Below are 22956 nucleotides of genomic sequence, written 5' to 3'. Positions count from 1 at the left end.
AAGACCAATCCTCAATCAGACACAAAGGACAAGTATTGTGCAATGAAAAATGTAAAGTTAACTACTGTTATTCATTATCAGAAGCGTGCATATGCCATGATACTGAGTTCGAGTATTTTGCGATGAAAAATGTATGTTTCATGAGCAATTTGCACGGCATAAAACGGTAAAATACAAGTTACATAAAAAATCTCCACACGACCAGATAAACTTCCAGAGAAGATAAAAGGGCAGAACACATGATATATGCATACTTCTTGGTTGAAAAAGCTATATTTTTACAGTGCTTCTTAACTATACAACAACCAGGATAAAGAAGAATAGACATCTATTGAATGCGGGTACACACCAGTGGAACCATTGCTTAGAAGGAAAATCATGAACGTAGCAGTTTGCTTTAAAATAGAATTCACTAAAAATGAAATGGAAATACTATCTTGGCTCCAAATGGAAATAGGAGCAGTTCTGTGCACCAGAAGCATAACAAAATTTCAAAGATTTTTAGCAACTGTGCTCTGAACTGAGAGAACACCACCATAAGACCACTGGTATGAACATCTATACATCTATATCTTGCAAAGTGTTGTAAAATGTTTTGAGATTTGCATCAGACTATCAAATAGCCAGCAAACATCGAGCTCTATATCACCGTCCCCTCTTGGTTTTAGGAGGAGTACCAGGGAGGAGGCAAGCTGCCTGTTTATTGGGGTCATATCTTTGTGAAGCAAGGTAACTCAAAGCTGTGACAACATCAGCTATAACTGGACGCATATTGGCCTGCTCCTGAACACACATTGCTGCAACAGCAAGGGCCTGGTATAACCCTCTTGGAGGATATTGACCTTGGAGCATTGGATCAGCCATTCGTGAAAAAAAAAAAATTCGATCTTTAAACAAGAGTCTAGTATGCAATTAAGTGAGAGTAATCTGTCTAAAGCTTCAACTCAAATTTTAATCAAATTACTTAAATAAAGAGCAAGGACCAAGTCACAATATCACAAGGGAATATCCAAAAGTCAGTCAAAGAGTGTATGGGATACGCAAAACTTTGACCACTAGCTTCACTGCTTCAACATCACAATAAAAGGAATTTCTTTATCCGAGAATAATTTATTGAGCAGGAAAGAAAATAAAGAGTAGGATCAGAAAGCCTTCCAAAAGAAAGGCAAATTAGAAGGAAAAAAAATAGAACTCAGAAGAAAATATCATCTGAAAGGAGAATAACAATGAAAAAAAATTTCTTCCAAAATACTGTACATCTTTAATTACATACCATGTTTTGTTACTTTTAACGAAGATGTGACCGAGAACCATAAAGTATTTAAATGGAATGATTTCTTACCACAAATTCTCAAGCTTAAGTATAATTGTGCAGGTAAAAATTCCCAACCAAGGTTAATTCATATGGAAATACTTACCTCCCCTTATTGAATCCACGCTGACTATTTTTTAACCATTAATAAGCGAATGAAACTATCCAAAATGTTTTCTTGACAATTCATTATTCTGCTCTCCTGCTTTAAATCATCAGCTATACCTGTGAGATGAAATAACAGTATGAGTGTCTTACCAATGCAACAATATCCTGCTCTCCTGCAGATTTTGAATTGCTTTTCTTTTTGTAATTATTCCCATAATAACTACACCAAAGCTATGAACATCTGATTTCAGAGTCAGTTGCCCTGTCATTGCATACAATGGAGCACAATATCCATAGGTGCTCATTACCCTTGTTGATACATGGGTTTTACCCCAGTGGGCCAAGTTTAGCCAAACTAATATCAGATAACTTTGAATGATAATCTTCACCAAGAAAAATGTTGGACCACTTAACAGGAAGGTTAGCTTTTCAGTATCTTTTTCCAAGTTGCACTAGCACTTACTGGAAACAATTGCTATGGACCTATAGAGCTTTCAGTTCAGAATTATGAACAAACATCAAGAGAAACTCAAGCAATTCAAAAGCACTAAAGTTTTTGAATTTGGTAAAGTTGGCCCTACGTTTACTGATGCAAGCATAAGAAGAAAACAATAAGACAGAACATCATAAACAAAGTCTGAGAAAACGTAGACCATTAACATAATATTTGAACGAAAGTTATTGAACAATTTTGCAAGGAAGGATAATTAGAAATTCATCCACATTCCACTGAAAAGTGGTGCTACAGAGCAGTTGGGACAAACAGTGATATAACCATTAACCAGTATCTTAATTCTCAGACATTATCACATCACTCAGAGTCACAGCCAATCCTTCTGCTGCAATTTCAAGGGCAAATAAACTTCAGAGAGATACTGAAAACCAAAGGTACTCAAAGCCTGTATTTCAGCCTTCTGCTTAGTTTTGACCATCAAGGTCAATTCCTCAACCCAACCAGGATTCTTCTTCACAAAATCCTCCTCCAACAAGTCCTTCCCAGTCTTAATATCCTGTTCTGTCATAGGCAACCTACACTGCTCAGGTATCTTGTACTTATCCAAATCACTAGGCCTAACCCCAAGCCACTTAATATCAGGTGTAGTCAAGTTGGCACTATCATAAGACATGTTCTTAGACCCACATCCATAAACCGATAGAATCTTCAACCCATAAGGATCACTGTCCACAAGAGCCAACACAGGCAGCTTCAACTCCATCTTCATCTTCTTCAAGAACAACCTGGTGGCAACATCAGGCTGCCCCTTCGCCGTCACGATTATACACGGAAACCGGTTGTAGAACCTATCTTCAGCCAATCTCATATAAGCAGCATCCTTCTCCACCAAGAGAATGAACAGAGCATCACTCTGCATATCCCCAACTCGATCAATATTCGGCGGAATAGCTTTTCCACCCATTCCCATCTTCGTGCAATCAATCATATCCCCATTGTCACTGAAAATCAACCTTCCCACTACAACCCCTTTCTCCGCTGCAACCACGTTGAGGCTCGATCGAGTGCACCCCAGCATACACGAAACGTCGTCGAGAACGGCGTCGGATTGGATCTATTAATTCACATTTCATTTAATTGTTTGGTTTCAATTAATTAATTAATTAAATTAAATTAGAAGGGAAAGCGAAATACCTGATCCTGGAAGAGTTTGACATCGGTGTAGAAGAGGTCACGCTTGGTGACGTGGATGCTTTTGAGGCAGAGCTGGTGAATGAGGTGGAGAATGCGGGCGGTGATAGCGACTTTGCGGACGGAGGACATGTTGGCGAAGGGGCGGAGGGAGGATTTATCTTTGAGGACGATGCGGTCGAGTTCGGGGACGTAGAGTTGGTTGGCGGCGGAGCGGGAGGGGACGTCGAAGGAGAAGCCGTGGCCGGAGAGGATGGAGTGTGCGACCTTGAGGATGAGAGATTCGATGTTGGATTCGACGGAGGAGAGGGAGAGGTCGGCGACCTCGCGGCAAGGGAAGGGTAGGGTTAGGTCTTGGAGGGTTAGGGTTTTAGTGGAGGACGAAGAAGAACATGAAGCTGCTAAGTCCTTCAGGGTTTGCAGAATCATTGAATCTGGCTTCAGCTTGTTCTTGAAGGGTAACTCCTCGCCGGTTGGGTTCGTTCGCCGCCGTTTCTTGTTGTCCGCCATGGACGCCGAATTTGTGTTGTGAAGGCGGGAAATGGGGTTAAGGAGCGTTGTTTCCCTGTTTCTGTGTTTCTGTCTAATTCCTTTTTTTTATAATTAATAAATGGGAAAAATAGTTAAATATTTTCAATTAAGTTACAAAATAAACATTCTTTAGTAAAACATGTTAAAGCCATAGCGCTTGAGAACAAACTGACAAAATTAATTAACTTTTCTAAATATGTTAACTTAAGTCATATAAAAATTAAATTTACTATTAGGCTAACAAAATTTATATTATCTAATAATGTATTGAGAGTGATAGAACTCATCTCTACGTATATGTTCCTCCATCGTCTACTTCTGGTGAGCAATGCGAGACTTCATATCACCAAAATACAAATGATCATTTGAAACCAAAGGAACTAGACCTTGACAACATGGTGAGTTGTGATGAAGATACCATAAATTCCTGTAACACGAAGTTGATATCTCTAATACAATGAAAATGGAAATATATGATAGTTCTCATTAAACACTCCATGCAAATGATTTACAAGGTGAACAGGTGACCTGTAACCCTGTAACTTCTGAATAAATCTTTAGTGTTACTGCTGCACCAAGATTCAGTGCATCTCACTAATGAGAATATTACACATCATAGGAGAGAGAAAAAATTTGACAGAGAAAAAAATACTTTAGCTAACATGTAATATTTCGATTGGTGAGATGTACTGAATCTTTGGTGCAACAGTAGCACCAAAGATTTATTCGTAACTTCTAATGTTTCTTTATGACTTTATTTACTTGGAACTGTTGTGGAGCAGCAAGATTACAGTTCAGAGGTATTTTTAGCAATTATGTTAGGAAATATAAAGTCCAAATTGCAACTATTCTTGAACCATGTACCAGTGATAAAAAAGGCCATGCAATTATTTCCAAACTCGATTTTTCAGACCAAATTATTGAAGAGGCAAATGGATTTTCTGGTGGAATATGGATATTATGGAATAATGCTAATGTCGATGTTACTTTGCTGGAACAAAATTCCCAGTTCATCCATTGTTCCATCAAATTTCTAGACACTTCAATCTTCCTTTGTGTTGGAAATCGACAATCACACAAATCGCAAACGAAAAAGAGAAGAGAAAGAGAGAATAGACACAAAGATTTATCCTGCTTCACCCAATTTAGGCTACTTCCAGCTTGTCTGTACTATATTCACATCACCGCTACTCGTTACAAGTCACTCGATTTACAAGAAAAATATAAATAGGATTAGAAAACCCTAACAGCAGCTATTTATGGGACCCCAGTTGCCTTTCTGCTGACCCCGATAACTAGGGCTCTCATCAGCATGCAAAGTATGAGTCATACCCAATATTCCCCCACTTGGTGAATGCTTCGTGTAATACCCCGTGTATACCCGGTTTGTTAACATGTCATTGTATTAAGTCACGCTTAATTAAAAATGCGGAATAAATTTTTACTTTTCATTATGACGTCATTATCATTAACCAAGTTGATTATTAAATCCTTTTACAAAATATTGCCTGTATGTAATTGCAAATAGACAGCTAACTGAAATACCTCAATATATAAATAAGTGAGTATCTAAGTGACGGAAATACAACACGTAGACCGGACATAATCCTGATACAATATACAACTCGAATCTAAAAGCATAAAGTCAAGTCAATGTGGCATGGACAATCCTCATGCTCACCAAATAAGGCAACAATGCCCAACAAGTCTCAAATCCAAAAACATGATAATAAATACAAGACAGGTCAGCATCCAAGCATATCATATCATCATAAAAGCAGAAATATCAGCTAAGCTTCGGCCTCCTGCCGCTAGAGGTCTCACCCCCGCATTACCTGAACCTGAAAATGGTGTCCCAAACGTGGGGTGAGATCTCTAAACAGAAATCTCAGTAAGACAAGGGGTCCTCAAGTATTTCTCCACCCCAAGCTCACTTACATGTGCACTATAATTTCTAAAAACAGTTTAACAATATAAGTTCCAAAATCAGTGCAATGCAGTAGATAATCATGTCATGTGTGTCAACTATTCTACTGGCCAGAGAAGCGCAGGATGTACGTACGTCTACAACCCATAATAGTACACACCAATGTCGTACCTGCCCACAGGATCATGATCCCGTCTAGGCGAAGATCACATACATATCATAGGGCATTTGCACTTAACAGCTCAAAAGCATTTCAATAAATCAATACATAAAAACACATTATACATATAAACCATTCCCCCATGGGGTATGGTGGAACCAACAATGGCTAAACCGATGACACGAAAGCTTACCTTATCCGCAACATGCTCCAATGAACTCTCAGTATCCAAAGGACCACAATCATAGGCCCTCACAAAATCACAACCTATTTCAAGATATAAAGACAATTAATAAATATGCTCATTTACGACATTCTTCTATATATTATCTTTTACGTAGTCATTCTTTACGTAGTGACACCAACTCAAGGTGGGACAAACTAAGTCAAATCTCTAAGGTCCTTTAACCTTAGAACATCACTTACAAGTACCATAGAGTCTATAATTCATTTCCTTGAAGAACATTCCAAAGAATTCAACTCTATTTAAGAATACGACAACAAACTTCTCCTGCCATTTTTAAAATTGCAGTTGCAACTCCTTACCAAAAATTATGAGATTTTAGTATGTTAAACTAGACATCACAAGCTTTTCGACGACATATTTTATGTCTCAATCGGAGTTGTATAACTACAGTTATGATTTTCGCAAAGTGACTGCTGCAAACTGAATTTCCAACAACCAAAATGCGACTTCAAACTAACACTGAGATCAAACAACTTATCCAATGGCTACTAAATTTTACAGAGTTGTATCACTAGGTGTTAGCTACATATAGGTCCAAACGACACTTGATTTGGAGCTCTGTAGCTCAAGATATCAAATTTTTACCGAAACAGGTTCATTGCTGTCTCAATATCCGGATATGCCATATCCGGATATCATATCCGGATATTTCGCGAAAGAGGCCAAAAACAGCAGCCTAGCACGAAATTATCCTTTAAAAATTCCATCTTTCACCTAGATACATCTATCCCATCGACTTAGCATGTATTTTAACACTTAGGTCATCAACCAACGTTCAAATTATCAAAACTCATAGTTTTACATCTTCAGATCATGTTATATTCATGAAAACACAAAGGAAGGTGTTGAGGTATATATCCAAGAGCTTCAAGAAAGCAAAAGGAAGGGACTTCATGGTCTGCAACCCACTCCCCACTGCTGCCAAGGTAAGAGCACGAAAATGGTTCTTCAAAGTTGGTTCTTTCTTGCCAAACAACTAGTCTACAATGGCTTGGGGTGATTCAAGCTCTCCCAAATGGAGATGGTGTTTAAACACACATGGGCAGAATATTTGTGGCTCCAAAATGAGGTTTTTTCCTACCAAAGTGTTTGCTTTCAAGGTTCCCTAGTGATTAGATGGAATGGAGAAGGTAAAAGGTGAAAGCTTTGGTCATTTCCATGGAGAGAAGAGTGATTTCTTGGAGAGGAGAAGGGTGGAAATGTGGCTGAACCAAGCTTCAGAAAACTCTCGTATGAAAGATGATAATCTGACCTAGGTCTTTGTGCCAATCGCTATTTATAGTCTCATTAAATTTAATCCCACTGTATTAGCACTAATAGTTACGCTTATCATTTTAATCTCAAACTTGAGAATCTTAACCTAGCCATTTTTCTAGAATTTGTCATATTTTTATTTTATTTTTCGCAGCACTTTGCCGGTACGCGCTTTTACGTAACCAGTATCAGTTCTGACACCAAAACTCATTATTTTGACTTGAAACTTGACATACTAGTCCTATGTATTATTATTCTAGGAATATTCTCATACTTATTATAATTTTTCGAGATACTTCATCTTATACCGAGAGGCAGAACCGGTATCTGCACTTTTCGTCAGAAAAGCGACTTTCAGCATTATTAATCACTAATCATAATTATTTAAGCCTTCTCATAATAATTAGGGTTAATTATGAAATTATTTCCTAATTTCACATTTAATTAATTTAATTTTCTAATTTAACAGTGCGGGTTCTTACACTTCGCATGTTTCTTCAATGCCAATGCGTACACCATTCAAACTTCTCTGAAGTCACTGCCTTTGTTAGAAAATCAGCATTGTTGACCTTTGTGTCAACCTTCTCCAGCAATACAACCTTGTCTTCAATCTTTTCTCTGATGAAGTGATATTGTGTGTTGATATGCTTGGTCCTCGCATGGAAACCTGGGTTCTTAGCCAAGAAAATGACGCTCTGACTATCACACCCAACGATCATCTCTCCTTGTGCAAAGTCAAGCTCTTTGCACAATCTCCGTAACCAAATAGCTTCCTTAACAGCATATGTCAAGGCCATGTACTCAGCCCTCTGTAGTAGATAAAGCAACAGTGCTCTGCCTCTTACTTATCCAATTGATAGCTCCTCCGAATGATGAAACAACATATCCACTTGTAGACCTTCTACTATCAATGTCACCTCTCCAATCAGCATCCACAAAGCATCTCAGCTCTAATAATGTATGTCCCCTTGAGCCCTTTACGCCTTCATAGCATAACCCAAGGTCAGACCTACCACGAAGATAGCAGAACACACGCTTCACAGCCGTCCAGCTCCTTTCCTGGCTTGGACATATACCTTCTCAATACTCCCACTGCTTGAGCAATATCAGGTCGAGTACAAATTATGGCATACATCAGACTCCCAACTGCACTAGCATAAGGAACTGACGCCATCTCATCTTTTTCTTCTTCAGTCTTGGGACACTGGTAAGCCGATAACTTATAACCAGTAGACATGGGAGTCAACACAGGCTTGCAGTCAGTCATCTTAAATTTCTTCAGAACATTCTCTTTATACTTTCGCTGACTTAACCATAATCTTCCTTTGTCACGCTCCCTCTTAATCTGCATACCCAAGATCAGATTTGTAGTGCCTAGATCTTTCATTTCAAACTATTTTGCTAGCAGTCCTTTAACAGTGTTGATCATCTTCAAAATGTTTCCAACGAGTAACATGTCGTCAACATACAAAGTTAGAATAACAAAGTCACCTTCTAACATTTTCACATAAACACAGTGATCAGCATCACAGCGGTCAAAGCCAAGCTTCATCGCATAAGTGTCGAACTTCATGTACCACATCCTAGGGGACTGCTTCAGGCCATACAGAGATTTATTCAGCTTGCAGACTAGCTCTTCTTTGCCTCTTGCTATGAACCCCTCTGGTTGCTTCATGAAAATAACCTCCTCCAAATCACAATGAAGAAAAGTCGTCTTCATATCCAGCTGCTCCACCTCTAAGTCATATGCAGCTGCTACAGACAAAACCAGCCTTATGGAATTTAACTTGGCAACAGGTGAAAACACCTCACCATAAGCATCCCCTTCTGCATGTGAATATCCCATTGCAACCAATCGAACCTTGTAGCGCTCAATCTCCCCATTGGCACCAACCTTCTTCTTGAACACCCACTTGCAACCAATTGCTTTTCGGTCTGCAGGTAGATTCACTAAACTCCAAGTTTGATTTTTCATCAGAGACTTCATCTCTTCTTTCATAGCTTCCTTCCACTGTTTGGCATCCTCCGAGCTCCTAGCTTGTCTTACAGTGCTCGGATCATCACTTGTAATACTAAATGCACAAACATCATCACTAGTACACATGATATAATTTTCAGGTGTATACCTTTTAGATGGTCTTCTTTCCTTCGTGGATCTCCTCAGCACTGGTGCTTCAACCTCAGCCTCGGTTTCAGAAAATTCATCCTCTACCTCGTTATATTTAGCAGCTTCAGAATTCAAATTTTCAAATTCAACTTGTGAGTTTACTATATCCTCTTTCAAACCCACATCCAACTCCACTATCTGTGAATTTTTAGGAGCTTCAGGAAAAATTTGATTCAACTTACATTCCCTGAATATAACATCTCTGTTGTAAGTTACACTTCTAGTATCTGGATTCCACAACTTTTAACCTTTGACGCCATCCTTGTACCAATAAAGATACATTTTTCAGATTTACTGTCAAGCTTGCTTCTTTTCTCCTTGGGTACGTGCATATATGTTTCACAGCCAAACACTCTGACATGAGATACGTCTGGCCTTTTTCCAAACAGTGCTTCATATAGAGTCTTCTCCTTCAAGGCCGATGTAGGAGATCTGTTCTTCATATAACAAGCAGTAGCCACTGTCTCTGCCCAAAACTCAGCTGCCAAGCCTGCACCGCTCAGCATACTCCGTGATTTCTCTATGAGAGATCGATTCAACCTCTCTGCCACCTCATTCTGTTGAGATGAGTAGGGCGTAGTCTTCTGCCTTGCAATTCCATTACTCACACAAAACTGGTCAAATTTTGTTGAACAGAACTCCCCTCCATTGTCAGTTCTCAGTACCTTGATTTTTCGATCAAACTGATTTTCCACCAAAGCCTTAAACTCGCAGAACTTATTGAACACTTCATCCTTCCTGCGCAAGAAATATAACCACACATATCTTGAAAAATCATCAGTAAAAGAAACATAATACCTTGATTTTTCATGTGATGCTACAGGTGTGGGGCCAAACACATCGCTGTGTATCAGGTCCAGAATCCCCTCAGCTCTTCCTCCTATGGAATCAAAAGATACCCGATTTTTGCTTCCCTTGCAGGCAATGCTCGCAAAATCCAAACCCCATAGAGCAGCTCAAAATTCCATCCACCAGCTTCTTTGATGTTAGAGTCTCCAAACATTTTCCTTCAATATGCCCCAGCCTCTTATTCCATAACATAACAATGTCCTCCTCTGCCTGTTCTAAAACATAGCTTTCATCACTGAATATTGTGCTACCCAACAATTTCCATATTTTACCATGGCGCTCTCCCCTTGCAATAACCAAAGCTCCTCGAGTCAGCTTGCAAGAATACTTGTCACTGTTGAAATTAATACCAGCATCTGCCATACTACCAACGGAGATCAGATTTCTGGTAAGCCCCAGAATATGCATCACGCCCGAAAGATTCTTGATTGTCCCGTCACTCATCTTCAACTTTACCTTTCCACGACCCACAATAGCATGAGTCGTGTTATCTCTCATTCTAACTGTACCGCCAGAATATGATTCATGGGTGTAGAACCACTCCATATGAGGTGTCATATGAAACGATGCTCCAGTGTCAATAATTTAGTCATTGCAATCATTATGACTGTCAAACGCCATTTACAGGTCCCCTGTACTATCATCATCATCCTTCTTTGTGCCCGAAGCAGAAAGTTGTGAATCATCCCGCTTCTCAGGACTTACGTTTTTGCTTCTGCAATTTCTTCTAAAATGTCCAACCTGTTTGCACCTCCAGCACCTTATTTCAAATTTATCAGATTTATCACGGGACTTTGACTGTTCCCTCAATCTACCTCTGTTATCAGACTTTGATTTCTCACCACTCCTTCCTCTAACAAACAGAGATTTGTTGGTACCTTCAGAACCTACACTTCTCATCTCCTCAGACAATAAGGAAGCAACAATCGTCTCGAACAACAATTTATTAACATCAGTACCAATTGACACAATGATGTGCTCCTAAGAGTTGGGCAGTGAACACAACAAGGTGCAAGCTTTGTCTTCCTCATCAAAGTTAATGTCTATAGAAGAAAGTTGCACAAAAATAGTATTAAATTCATTTAAATGAGCAGAGAAAGAATCACATTTGCTCATCCGCAGATTATACAGCCTCCTTCGCAGGAATAACTTGTTCACGAGTGACTTGCTCTAATAGAGACCTCCTAGCTTCGTCCAGAGATCCTTCGCGGTCTTCACAGAAGTTACGTTCACCAGAACATTATATGCCAGGCATAACCAGATCAGGCTTCGCGCCTTTCGATCGTCTCTGGTCCACGCCTTCAACTCCTTCGACTAGCCTTCACCTGACGTCACAACACCGGCAGGTTTCGTTGGTACCGATGGCTTCTTATCTTCAATCACGTACCACACCTCCCTGTCAACGAGAAAACCCTTCATCTTCAGCTTCCATAACTCGAACCCTTTTGCTCCGAACTTTTCAACCTCGATCCGTGATTGGCCAATCGACATCCTCTCCAGATCAATTTCGCAGTTTTCTTTATGCCAAGAAAAAATCCCAAATCGCGAAACCTCAATCTGTCACAGGAACCCTTGTCGCAAAACCAAAGCTCTTGATACCAAATGTTAGAAATCGACAATCACACAAATAGCAAACAAAAAAGAGAAAATAAAAGAGAGGGAGTGATAATAGACACAGATATTTACCCTCGTTCACTCAATTTAGGCTATGTCCAACTTGTCTGTACTATATTCACCTCACCACCACTCGTTACAAGTCACTCGATTTATAAGAAAAATATAAATAGGATTAGAAAACCCTAACAGCAACTATTCATGGGACCCCAATTGCCTTTCTGCTAACCCCAATAACTATGGCCCTCATCAACATGCGAAGTATGAGCCATACCCAACACTTTGTACCTTCGTATATGCATGTCCAAGAGAGGAGAGGAGAAGATCTCAATGGAGAGAATTTAGACGAATTAATACCAGTGTTTCTGATCCATGGCTCATTGTAGGGGACTTTAATGAAATTGACTTCTCTCATGAAAAAAACGGGATCCCCAATTAATCTTAAGCGCCGCCAAGTATTCTCTTCAGTGTTAGATGAATGTCGTATGGTAGACTTAGAAGGAAATAAAGCTAAATTTACTTGGCGTGGACAGAAACTATTACATATGGATCGAATTTATAAAAGACTTGATATGGTTTTTTGTAATTTGGAATGGAGGACTCTATTCGAAGAAGGTTATGTTCAAATACTTCCTCGCCTTCATAGTGATCACAGTTCATTACTTATTCATCTTTGGATTGAATATCATCATTGGCAAGATAGACCATTCCAATTTCACCAAATTTGGCAAGATCATGCAAGATTTCGTCAACTTTTGAAAGACAAGTGGCACCCTAATCTTTCTCTGTTTGAGAACCTGGTCACCTTCATTCCTTGTGTTAAAGATTGGAATAAACATGTTTCGGTAATACTACTAACAAAAAGAATGTTTTAATCAGTCGCATTAATGAAATCCAGCGAGCCATAGTTGAAATCCAAGAGTTCCACTTAGAAGGATTGGAAAGAAAACTCAGAAAACAGTTAGATGAAATTATGGAACAAGAAAAGCAACTTTGGTTTGAAAAATCTAGAGATAAATGGTTAACGGATGGGGATAGAAACACTCGTTACTATCACATTAAGACCCTTATCCGCCGCAATAAAAATAAGATTACAGCATTAAAAAATTCGATGGGTCATTGGTTTAAAGAACTCTCTGGTCTAGAATCGCTTATTTCATATTTTTCATTAATTTATTTACAAAAGAAGATTCTTCAAGGATTTGGCATAATACGAACTATACCTGGCCCATTCTTGATAATGATATGTTTCATCATCAAAATCAGTCTATCACCAATCAAGAAATTCAGAATTCCTTCTTAAACATATGTTGTTCTTGTATGAATTATTGGATCAGCGGAAGCGTTTAGACCATTATGGTTTGGATGTAATGGATCATCATTATTTACAATTACCTCTTGATGGGCAGCAGATCTCGTGCAAAATCTTCCCATGTATGATTCTTTTTCACGAATTGCTCACCTCAACGCCGCAGCACGAACAACCTCCTTGAAGTTGGACAGTGGCGGATCTTCCAGACTATGTCTCAAGGGGAAATAGAAAGTGTGTGGGCACTCTTTCACTTTCGAGGAGATGACCTTACCTCGGCCTCTGCAACTATCAAGTGAAGATCAGAGAGGCTGATGACTATAAGTTTAGAATATATATGGGTTCCAAGAAACTCTAGCCCTAAACAGAATGGGTTTTAGGTTTCTTGGACTCTTTTTACACACTGGGCCCTATTGAGCTTTAGTGAAATAGCAAAACCTCAGCCTCTGCAACTACCAAGTGAAGACCAGAGAGGCTGATGACTATAAGTTTAGAATATATATGGGTTCCAAGAAACTCTAGCCCTAAACATAATGGGTTTTAGGTTTCTTGGACTCTTTTTACACACTAGGCCCTATTGGTCTTTAGTGAAAGAGAAAAACCCAACAGTTCTAAGGCTCCAGGAGAAGATGGATACACAATCGCCTTCTTCCAATGTAATTGGGACATTGTTGGTACTCAAGTTTGCCAAGATATCCTTTCTCATATACAAGACCATTTTTCTATTAACTTTATTAATGGCACACTACTAGTCTTGATATCTAAACTCCAAAAGCTTGATTTTATTTATCAGTACAGACCTATCTCATTACGTAATATGTTATATAAAAACTTAAGGAAAGTCATTATAAATAGGTTAAAGCCTTTAATGGAATGCAGTATCTCCTTTTCAAGTTAATTTTTTTCCTAAAAGACATATTCAAGACAACATCATAGATGCCCAGGAAATAACTCATTCTATTGTTGTGATATTTCGTAATCAATTAAATCACACAAAAACGCAAGTGCACGTATCAACAAGTAATATAGTGGATGTGTTAGTCCAGATATCGTTCCCACAGAGACTATATAATGCTATAGCTTTCGTGAAGCAATCAAGGTAACAAATATGGTTTGTTGAGAAACTAAAGACTAATTTAACACTTTAAAATAAAGCAAAGTAAAATAAGGCTACTGATTTACTTAGCAAAAATTCAGTATCAAAAGAAGTGTTTCAAATGTATCAAGACAGATTGGGATCAATTTCCCCATTATTGTAATGTCACAAGAATGCAGTAACCATGCTACAACAATTAACCAAACAGCAATCAGAACACCAATGCATGCAAGGGCTCTCACCATCAATACATGTATACTAAGTCCCACATCTCTATGGCCAATATAGTTATGAATCATTAAGTGCAAGTTCCATTTGATTTTGTGGTGTGAATGATCTCTCTACCCACAATTAACTAATTAAATTAGTTAAACCACAATGCTTAATAACTTTCTGAGTTCACCTATATCTCTATAGCCCAAACCCTAATTATCTTGCAGCTCTCTCTCGATAAGTCAACAAGAATAAAAATAAGCACTTTATTAAGCAACTGAAAGAAAAATCATGTAACAAAGTTAAAGCAATACTGACTACATTACAATAAGGGTACTCTATCACCCAATCCTAACAATTAGCCCATAATAGGGTGAACAGAAACCACAAGGGAAGAATAAGACTCCATAGACCTAAAGTAAAGAAAACAGGGACGATGTTGTAGCACTGCTATCGCAGCAACCATGAGCTCCACCACCATCAACCTTGCCTCAGCCACCGGAATAGTGCAGCAAGATGCTGGGTTCAATGATCTCTCAATTGAACTTCAGCTTCCTCATTTGATCCGCGAGATTTCTCCCAACGAACCCTCAAATTCCTCCCAAGTGCTTCATCCACTTTCTCTCTCTAAATCTGCCTCCAATTGGGTGTCTCAAAACATATCAGCCGTCCGTTCTTTGTGTAGAGTTTGTTCCTTTATAGCTTTGACATTCTGGACTTCAATCATCTCTTCCAGTCCATGCAAATCATCACTCAAAGCTGCCTTGTGATTGATTGAGATTGGCACTATGTTTTGTTGTCAAGCTGACAGCATGTGCTATGGCATATCTCGCAGGATTCTTTCCATATTTACAATTCAGATTTGAATCCGATCTGTAATCATTGATTTGATGAAGATAATCTTGTGATTTCTTAATGATGTTGAGCGCGTCTTCCAATCAGATCTTTTCGTACACGTACAAAAGCTTCATCAACCAAATTGGTCTTGGACCCATGGTTTGCTGGTGCTGATGTCAACAGTATGTACTGCTGACCTCATCTCCATTGCTACATCACTGTTTCCTGATGCTAAAGCATCGACCTGCAATAAAATAACAAGTGCATTTAAATGTTTCTAAAACCCCAATTTATGCCCAAATTCTCATAATTAACATAATTCTCCATTAAACCATGAAATCACAGAATTCATGCATTAATCATATAAAATCAATAGAATAACATGCAATCATAGTACCCAAAACATCACATTTAAGCCTAGAATAACTCTCTTTTGGAGAGTTATCACACTCCAAACTCAAAACGTTGCTTGTCCTCGAGCAACAAAAACTCTCTTCAGGTAAACATTCATCAATTCTGTATCAAAGACCATTGTTGAGATTCTCCAGATTGCAGCAGCATTGCCAAAGCATTGTGCAGTTGATTGTTGATCTTCAGGCATCATCCTTACTTCAACTTCAGTATTTCTTGTTGGCTTCATCTTCCCAGGGATTCATAGCTTTTGGATGATTCAGTGTGTGTGTGTTAGGAGCTTGCTTCTCAGGTTGATCCATCTTGAAACTTCAAACTAAAAATCATCAGGTCTAGTTGCTTGATTCATGCTCTGTCAGGATTGAATCCACATCCATGTACACAAGATTTGAAGGAACGAGTGTCTACCTTGCATTTTTAACTTTGCCTTCCTATTTTTTTTTAGTGCTTTTGCACTTAGTCTATTTTTAGGGTTTTCCCCTCTTTTCTTTTTCTTTTGACTCTATTTTCTCGAGGAAGAATTCTTTGTGCATTGGCACTTTGTAGCTTGGCTTCTTTCACCCCTATAGCCCTCAAATCTGTTTCATGTGATGGGATTAAAACCTAACAAATTATTGAACCCTAAACCCTCTTCCGCTATTCATTCCTTAATTTCTCTTCCCTTGAATTGATCCTTGTGCTTGAATGGTTCATCCATTGGCCTTTCACCCTGAGTTGGTTCTGCTTTTCAAGTCTGACTTTAGTTTCCATTTAGACTTTGGCTTTAAATCACTGACTTCCATGCTTACACAGTGTTGTAGCAATCTTGCAGGAATGCAGATTATAACAGAATGGGCACAGATACATCATTGCCTGGTTGATGTCGTGCTAAAACCCTTCAGTATTTTTAACTCAGCATCAGTACTGAGTCTTCTCTTTGCTCTTAACTCAGCATTAGTACTGAGTTTGCTCTTTTGAGTCCCTTATTTTCTCTCTGTATTTTGCCTAACTTCAGAATAAAAACAAAAGCAAACACACAAAATATTTGAATAGAAAATACTTCCTACAACATGCAATTTCTTACTAAGTTCGTTTTCAATTGACAAGTGGACAGATTTACAACAGACAAAGAAAAGAAAAACGAAGAACAAAACAACCTTTCTCAATTTATTCTAAAATCAGAGGAGATCAATCATTATCCCCCTCTTCTTCCTCTTCTTCATTTGCTTCTCCTTCTTTTTCTTCTTCCTCTGCTGCCTCATCTTCTTCTCCTTCTGCTTCTTCTTCTTCAGATGCTGCAGCCTTGTTCTGGCCTTCCTCCTGTTCAGGAGCTTTGAGAAAACCAAGTTGAGATAGGATGAAATTGTCCATGTTATTCAGTTTGTCCATGATTTCTTTCCTGGTTTTCAACTGGTCGTCCTCAATCTTCTTCAGTCTGTCTTCAATCCTCTTCAGCCAGATTGGATTTTCTTCCACTGCTACTGTGGAGGTTGATGCTGCAGCATTCTTTCCTCGTGATTTTGGTGAGGATATAGTTTCTCCAGCAAGCACCTTTGCCTTCTTGCTGACCCTTTCAGTGGTGTAGGGTGTGATTGGTTCTGTGATCTAGAACCGTTCCTCATCATCAGCAATGGGAACATTGGCTTCTTGGCATAACTGGGTGATCAATCCAGGGAAGAACAGGTAACCAAAATCAGCTTTGGAGTAAGCCATAATTTCGGCTTGAATAATTCGCCCACATCAATGGGCCTTCCATCCAGAATACAAGAGAGCAATATTGCTCTTTCCTTGTGCACAGTTTCAGTGTGGGAAGTAGGCTTTAGCCTACTTTTCAAAAAATGGTACCACACCCTTGCTTCGGGTTTCAGTGCACTTCTCAGAAAGGAGAGACTCTTTTGGGCCGACTCATTCCATGTCGTCCCTTCCACACACAAGTCCTCAAGGACCTGTTTCAGAAATTTCTCATCATTGGTGGTCTTCAGACCTTGATATTCATCCACAATGGTGGGCAATTGGTACACCTTCTTGATGGTAGCACTGCTAAAGGACACACTTGTTCCTCTGACCATCACCTTGGTCAATTTGCTCTGGAGCATGTTGGCGTAGAATTCCCTAACAATAGAGATTACTGCTTCATCTTCATGGAGACAGAATTTCCCCCATTGATGTGCATCGATGATGTTGGTGATGTATGGGTCATATGCCCCAACATCGATGCTGACTTGTACGAAACCTCTATCAGAGAAGAGATTCCTCTTCATCATAACCTCATGCCTCTGTACAGCCCGTGCATTGATGAAGGTGGGTATGGCTTCCAATTTCTTAGGGGTGCCAGAGTGCTTTACATTCATACCCTTAATTTTTCCACTCCTGGTTGATGTTCCCTCCATTGCTAGGACTCCAAACTCAGATGTTTGCTATCAGTCGTGATTGACAATGGGGACTCCAAACTCAGTTTCTTGCTTTGGCTCTTTGGAACAATCTGAGGTTTCCTTTAGGATTGAGAGAGAGTGAAGATGAAGAGAAAATGGGTACCTTTTTGCACGATCAGAGAGGGGATAAGGATGCAGGGATGTTGGCAGCTTTTTATAACTACTTCATGGCCATTTGCGGCATTCCCATTGGCCCACTGCTCAACTGCAGGGCATGATAACCTCTCTCCTCCAACGTTCCAGTTTTAAATGCTCAACGGTCATGTTGGGTTAATCAGCAAAACCCACGCTGTAGCATCATTGGGCTTTTCCTGCTTTTGCAGTGGCCTAGTGCGGCCTAATTTCTTCCTAGCCCACAGCTCCTTTGTTATAGCCTGTGATGATGTTGTGTCATTACTACAGCGTTGATTTTCCTTCCTTTTTCCTATCTGCTCCCAAAAATTAAGAACTTAGAATCAAAACACATGCTTCCTAATTGAAAAAATTAATGAAAAAGCTTAATTAAATCAAAATGAATTGTTAGTATCCTAGGGCTGCCTCCCTAGAGCGCTTGATTTTAAGTCTTCAGCCTGACTTGCTCTTTCTTGGACTCAATTAGGTTCTCCCAAGTCCTTGTCTGCATGTCCTCCCCAATAATGCTTAAGTCGTTGGCCATTAACTTTGAATGTGTCTCCCCCATTTTCACTCATCACTTCAACAGCTCCATGTGGGAATGCTTGGACCACTCTAAAAGGTCCTAACCACCTTGACTTAAGTTTTCCTGGAAATAATTTGAGTCTTGAATTGAATAATAGCACTTGCTTTCCTTGCTCAAAGCTCCTATGCAAAATATTTTTGTCATGCCATTTTTCATCTTCTCTTTATATAACTTGGCATTTTCATATGAGTCCAGCCTGAATTCATCAAGCTTATTAACCTGCAGCATTCTGTTTTCCCCTGCTGCTTTAGCATCCAAATTCAGCTTAGTTATTTCCCAATAAGCACTATGCTCCAGCTCCACAGGAATATGGCATGCCTTCCCATAGATAATTCTGAATGGTGATGCACCTAAGGCAGTCTTGTATGCGGTTCTGTATGCCCATAAAGAATCATCCAACCTCAGTGACCAATCTCTCCTTGTAGGATTCACCACTTTCTCCAATATCCTCTTGATTTCTCTATTGGATACTTCAACCTGCCCACTGGTCTGAGGGTGGTATGTTGTAGCAATCTTGTGTCTAACCCCATACTTTGCTAATAGATGTTCAAATTGTTTGCTGCAAAAATGGGATCCTTCGTCACTGATAATTGCCCTTGGTGTGTCGAACCTTGTGAAGATGTTCTTTTTGAGGAATTTCCAGACAACCTTTGAATCATTGGTGGGTAGTGCCATGACTTCCACCCATTTGGACACATAGTCCAAAGCCACTAGAATGTATTGATTTCCAAATGATGGTGGGAATGGTCCCATGAAATTCAGCCCCCTAACATCAAACAGTTCCACCTCAAGAATAGGGTTAAGGGGCATTTCATGCCTTCTTGACACATTTTCAGTCCTTTGGCATCTATCACAACCTGAAACAAAAGAGTGTGAATCTTTAAAAATGTTAGGCCAGTAAAAACCAGATTGTAAAATATTTGCTGCAGTTCTGATTCCAGCATAGTGGCCTCCATATGGAGATGAATGACAATGCTCCAATATGGCTTGTATTTCTCCTTCAGGTACACATCTTCTTATGATTTGATCAGGGCATCTCTTGAATAGGTATGGTTTATCCCAAAGATAGTATTTGCAATCATGGATGAACTTCCTCCTTTGCTGTGAACTCATGTTGTTGGGCAGAATTCCACTCACTATGTAGTTTGCAATGTCAGCATACCATGGTGCTGGAGCAATGGTAATTGCAAAAAGCTGCTCATCTGGAAATGCATCCTTGATTTACTCTTCAGGCTTATCCGCTTTACCTTCATCCAACCTTGATAAATGGTCTGCCACTTGATTCTCTGTGCCCTTCTTGTCTTTTATCTCCAAATCAAATTCTTGTAGCAAGAGCATCCACCTGATTAGCCTCGGTTTCGAGTCCTTCTTATCTACTAAGTACTTGATAGCTGCATGGTCAGTATAAACAGTCACTTTAGCACCAAACAAATTAGATCTGAATTTTTCAAAAGCATAAACCACAACCAATAATTCCTTTTCAGTGACTGTATAATTGAGCTGAGCTTATGTGAGTGTTTTGCTAGCATAATAAATGGGATGAAACACTTTGTTGTGTCTTTGTCCCAACACTGCTCCAATAGCATGCTCACTAGCATCGCACATCATTTCAAATGGTAGACTCCAATCAGGGGCTACTATGATAGGTGCTGTGACCAGTTTCTTTTTCAGTTCTTCAAATGCTTCCTTGCAATCTTCATCTATAATGAATGGTGCATTCTGCTCCAGCAATCTACAAAGTGGCCTTGAAATTTTTGAGAAGTCTTTGATGAATCTTCTGTAAAATCCAGCATGCCCCAAAAAGCTTCTGATCCCTTTCACATTAATAGGTATGGGCAGCTTCTCAATCACTGAAACCTTGGCTTTATCCACTTCCAGCCCTTCCTTTGAGATCTTGTGACCCAAGACTATGCCTTCTCTAACCATGAAATAACACTTCTCCCAATTGAGTATGAGATTAGTGTCTTCACATCTCTGAAGTACATCTGATAGGTTGGCAAGACATGAAGTAAATGACTCCCCAAAAACTGAGAAATCATCCATGATATTTCCACAAAGTCTTCAACCATATCTGTGAATATAGCCATCATACAACGCTGGAAGGTTGCTGGAGCATTACACAGGCCAAATGGCATCCTTCTGAATGCAAAGGTGCCATAAGGGCAGGTGAAAGTAGTCTTGTCCTGGTCTTCAGGTGCTATATCAATCTTATTATAGCCTGAGTACCCATATAAGAAACAGTAGAACTCCTTGCTTGCAAGTCTATCCAGCATCTGATCAATGAAGGGCAAGGGAAAGTGATCCTTCCTTGTTGCATCATTCAGTTTCCTATAGTCCATGCAGATTCTCCATCCTGTTACAGTTCTTGTAGATATCATCTCATTATTTTCATTCTCCACTACTGTAATTCCTCCCTTTTTAGGGACACATTGGACTGGACTCACCATTGGCTATCTGAAATAGGGTATATCACTCCAGCATCTAGCCATTTTATGACTTCTTTCTTCACAACTTCCTTCATCATAGGATTCAGCCTCCTCTGATGTTGTACGGTACTACTATAGCCTTCGTCTAGCAAAATTTTGTGCATACACAGTGATGGACTTATGCCTTTTATGTCAGCAATGGTCCACCCCAATGTTGTTTTGTGTTTCTTCAAAACCTCTAGCAACTGTTCCTCTTGCAACGTGGTCAATTGAGATGAGATTATTACGGGAAGAATGTCATTTTTTTTCCAAGTATGCATATCTCAAATGATCAGGCAGTGGCTTAAGTTCTAGCACTGGTGGTTCCTCAGCTGAAGGCTTTGGTGGTTGAGTCTTTCTTCCTGGCAAGTTCAGAGATTCAAAGTGTCTTGCTCTGAATGGCATCACTGGTTGGGCATCAATCCAAGCTAGACATGCTTCTACCTCCTCTTCATCAATTGCACCTTCTTCTGCTATAGCAACTTCTAAGGGCTCCTTCTCAATTTCTGTCTCCTGTTGCTGTAGCAGCTCTTCATCAGCATCTTTTATTGCAGCACACTCCTTCTTTTGACTTGGATACTTCAAGGCATTTAACACATTGAAAGTTATCTGCTCATTATTGACTCTCATAGTCAGAGCTCCTTTTTCAACATCAATAAGAGTTCTTCCAGTAGCTAGGAATGGTCTACCTAAGAGCAAAGGTACCTCCCTATCTGCTTCAAAAGCAAGAACAATGAAGTCAGCAGGAAATATAAATTTATCCACTCTTACTAACACATATTCAATTATTCCTTCTGGGTAAGTGATGGATCTGTCAGCAAGCTGTAGGGTGACAGTGGTTGGACGTGCTTCTCCAATTCCCAGTTTGGTGAAAATACTCTTGGGCATAAGATTGATGGATGCACCAAGATCACATAGTGCCTGCCCAACATAGGTGTTACCAATTGAGCAAGGGATTGTGAAAATCCCTGGATCCTTCAATTTAGGTGGTAACTTGTTCAAGAACCTGTTACTTTCTTGAGTGAGAGCTACTGTCTCATATTCCTTGACTCCCTTTTTTCTTGACAAAATGTCTTTCATGAACTTTGCATAGCTAGGCATCTGTTCAAGAGCCTCTACCAATGGAACATTGATATGTAATTGCTTCAGCACGTCCATGAACCTTTTGAATTGCTTGTCATCTTGCTGCTTATGAAGCCTCTGAGGAAAAGGAGGTGGTGGTCTACTTGCTTTGTCAGCAGGCTGACTATGCTGCTTTCTTACTGCAGCATTCTGTTCTGGACTTTTGGTCTGTTTGTCAACCTGTTGCTCTCCAATTTCTTCTTCCACAACAACCTGCTCTACTTCGTTCTGGCCTTCTGACTCCTTCATCTTGTGGTAGTCTTTAATATGGTCTGGTTCATCTACAGCCTTTCCATTCCTTAATGCTATAGCCTTGATCTGCTCTTTTCCTTCTCCCCTTGGATTTTCAGTGTTGCTAGGCAGTGTGCCTACAGGTCTGCTCCTCATGGCATCAGCTAACTGCCCTACTTGATTCTCCAAGTTCTTTATTGATGCTGATTGACTCTGAATAGTAGCATCATTCCTTGTAATGAAGTCTTTCAGCATATTTTCCAACGAACTAGAGTTGTCAAATTGTTGTCTAGTTTGTTGGTATTGCTGTTGCGGCTGCTGTTGTTGCGGCTGTTGCTGCTGAAATGGTG

At 39.6% G+C, this 22956-nt stretch overlaps 2 protein-coding genes and 1 pseudogene across 2 annotated transcripts; all 3 read right to left on the bottom strand.

Annotated features, from left to right (window-relative positions):
* Positions 1-2036: 2036 nt before the first annotated feature.
* LOC133296395 (DNA topoisomerase 6 subunit A) lies at positions 2037-3616 on the bottom strand. The gene is made up of 2 exons (XM_061495365.1): positions 3069-3616; positions 2037-2988 (listed from the first exon to the last, which is right to left on the bottom strand). Exons 1-2 carry the CDS (start codon positions 3573-3575, stop codon positions 2242-2244), a joined length of 1254 nt encoding a protein of 417 aa, XP_061351349.1. The 5' UTR covers positions 3576-3616; the 3' UTR covers positions 2037-2241.
* Positions 3617-18681: 15065 nt separating this feature from the next.
* LOC133296383 (uncharacterized) lies at positions 18682-20714 on the bottom strand (annotated as a pseudogene).
* Positions 20715-21511: 797 nt separating this feature from the next.
* LOC133296396 (uncharacterized) lies at positions 21512-22861 on the bottom strand. The gene has a single exon (XM_061495366.1). The coding sequence runs from the start codon at positions 22859-22861 to the stop codon at positions 21512-21514; it is 1350 nt and encodes a 449-aa protein (XP_061351350.1).
* Positions 22862-22956: the final 95 nt, after the last annotated feature.

The sequence above is a fragment of the Gastrolobium bilobum genome, unplaced genomic scaffold, assembly GCF_033153095.1.
Source record: "Gastrolobium bilobum isolate Gb01-03AN ecotype WA unplaced genomic scaffold, APGP_CSIRO_Gbil_v1 utg66262, whole genome shotgun sequence".
Taxonomy (NCBI): Eukaryota; Viridiplantae; Streptophyta; class Magnoliopsida; order Fabales; family Fabaceae; genus Gastrolobium; species Gastrolobium bilobum.
The sequence above is the reverse complement of the archived record's forward strand: the minus strand, read 5'-3'. Positions and strand labels throughout refer to the sequence as shown.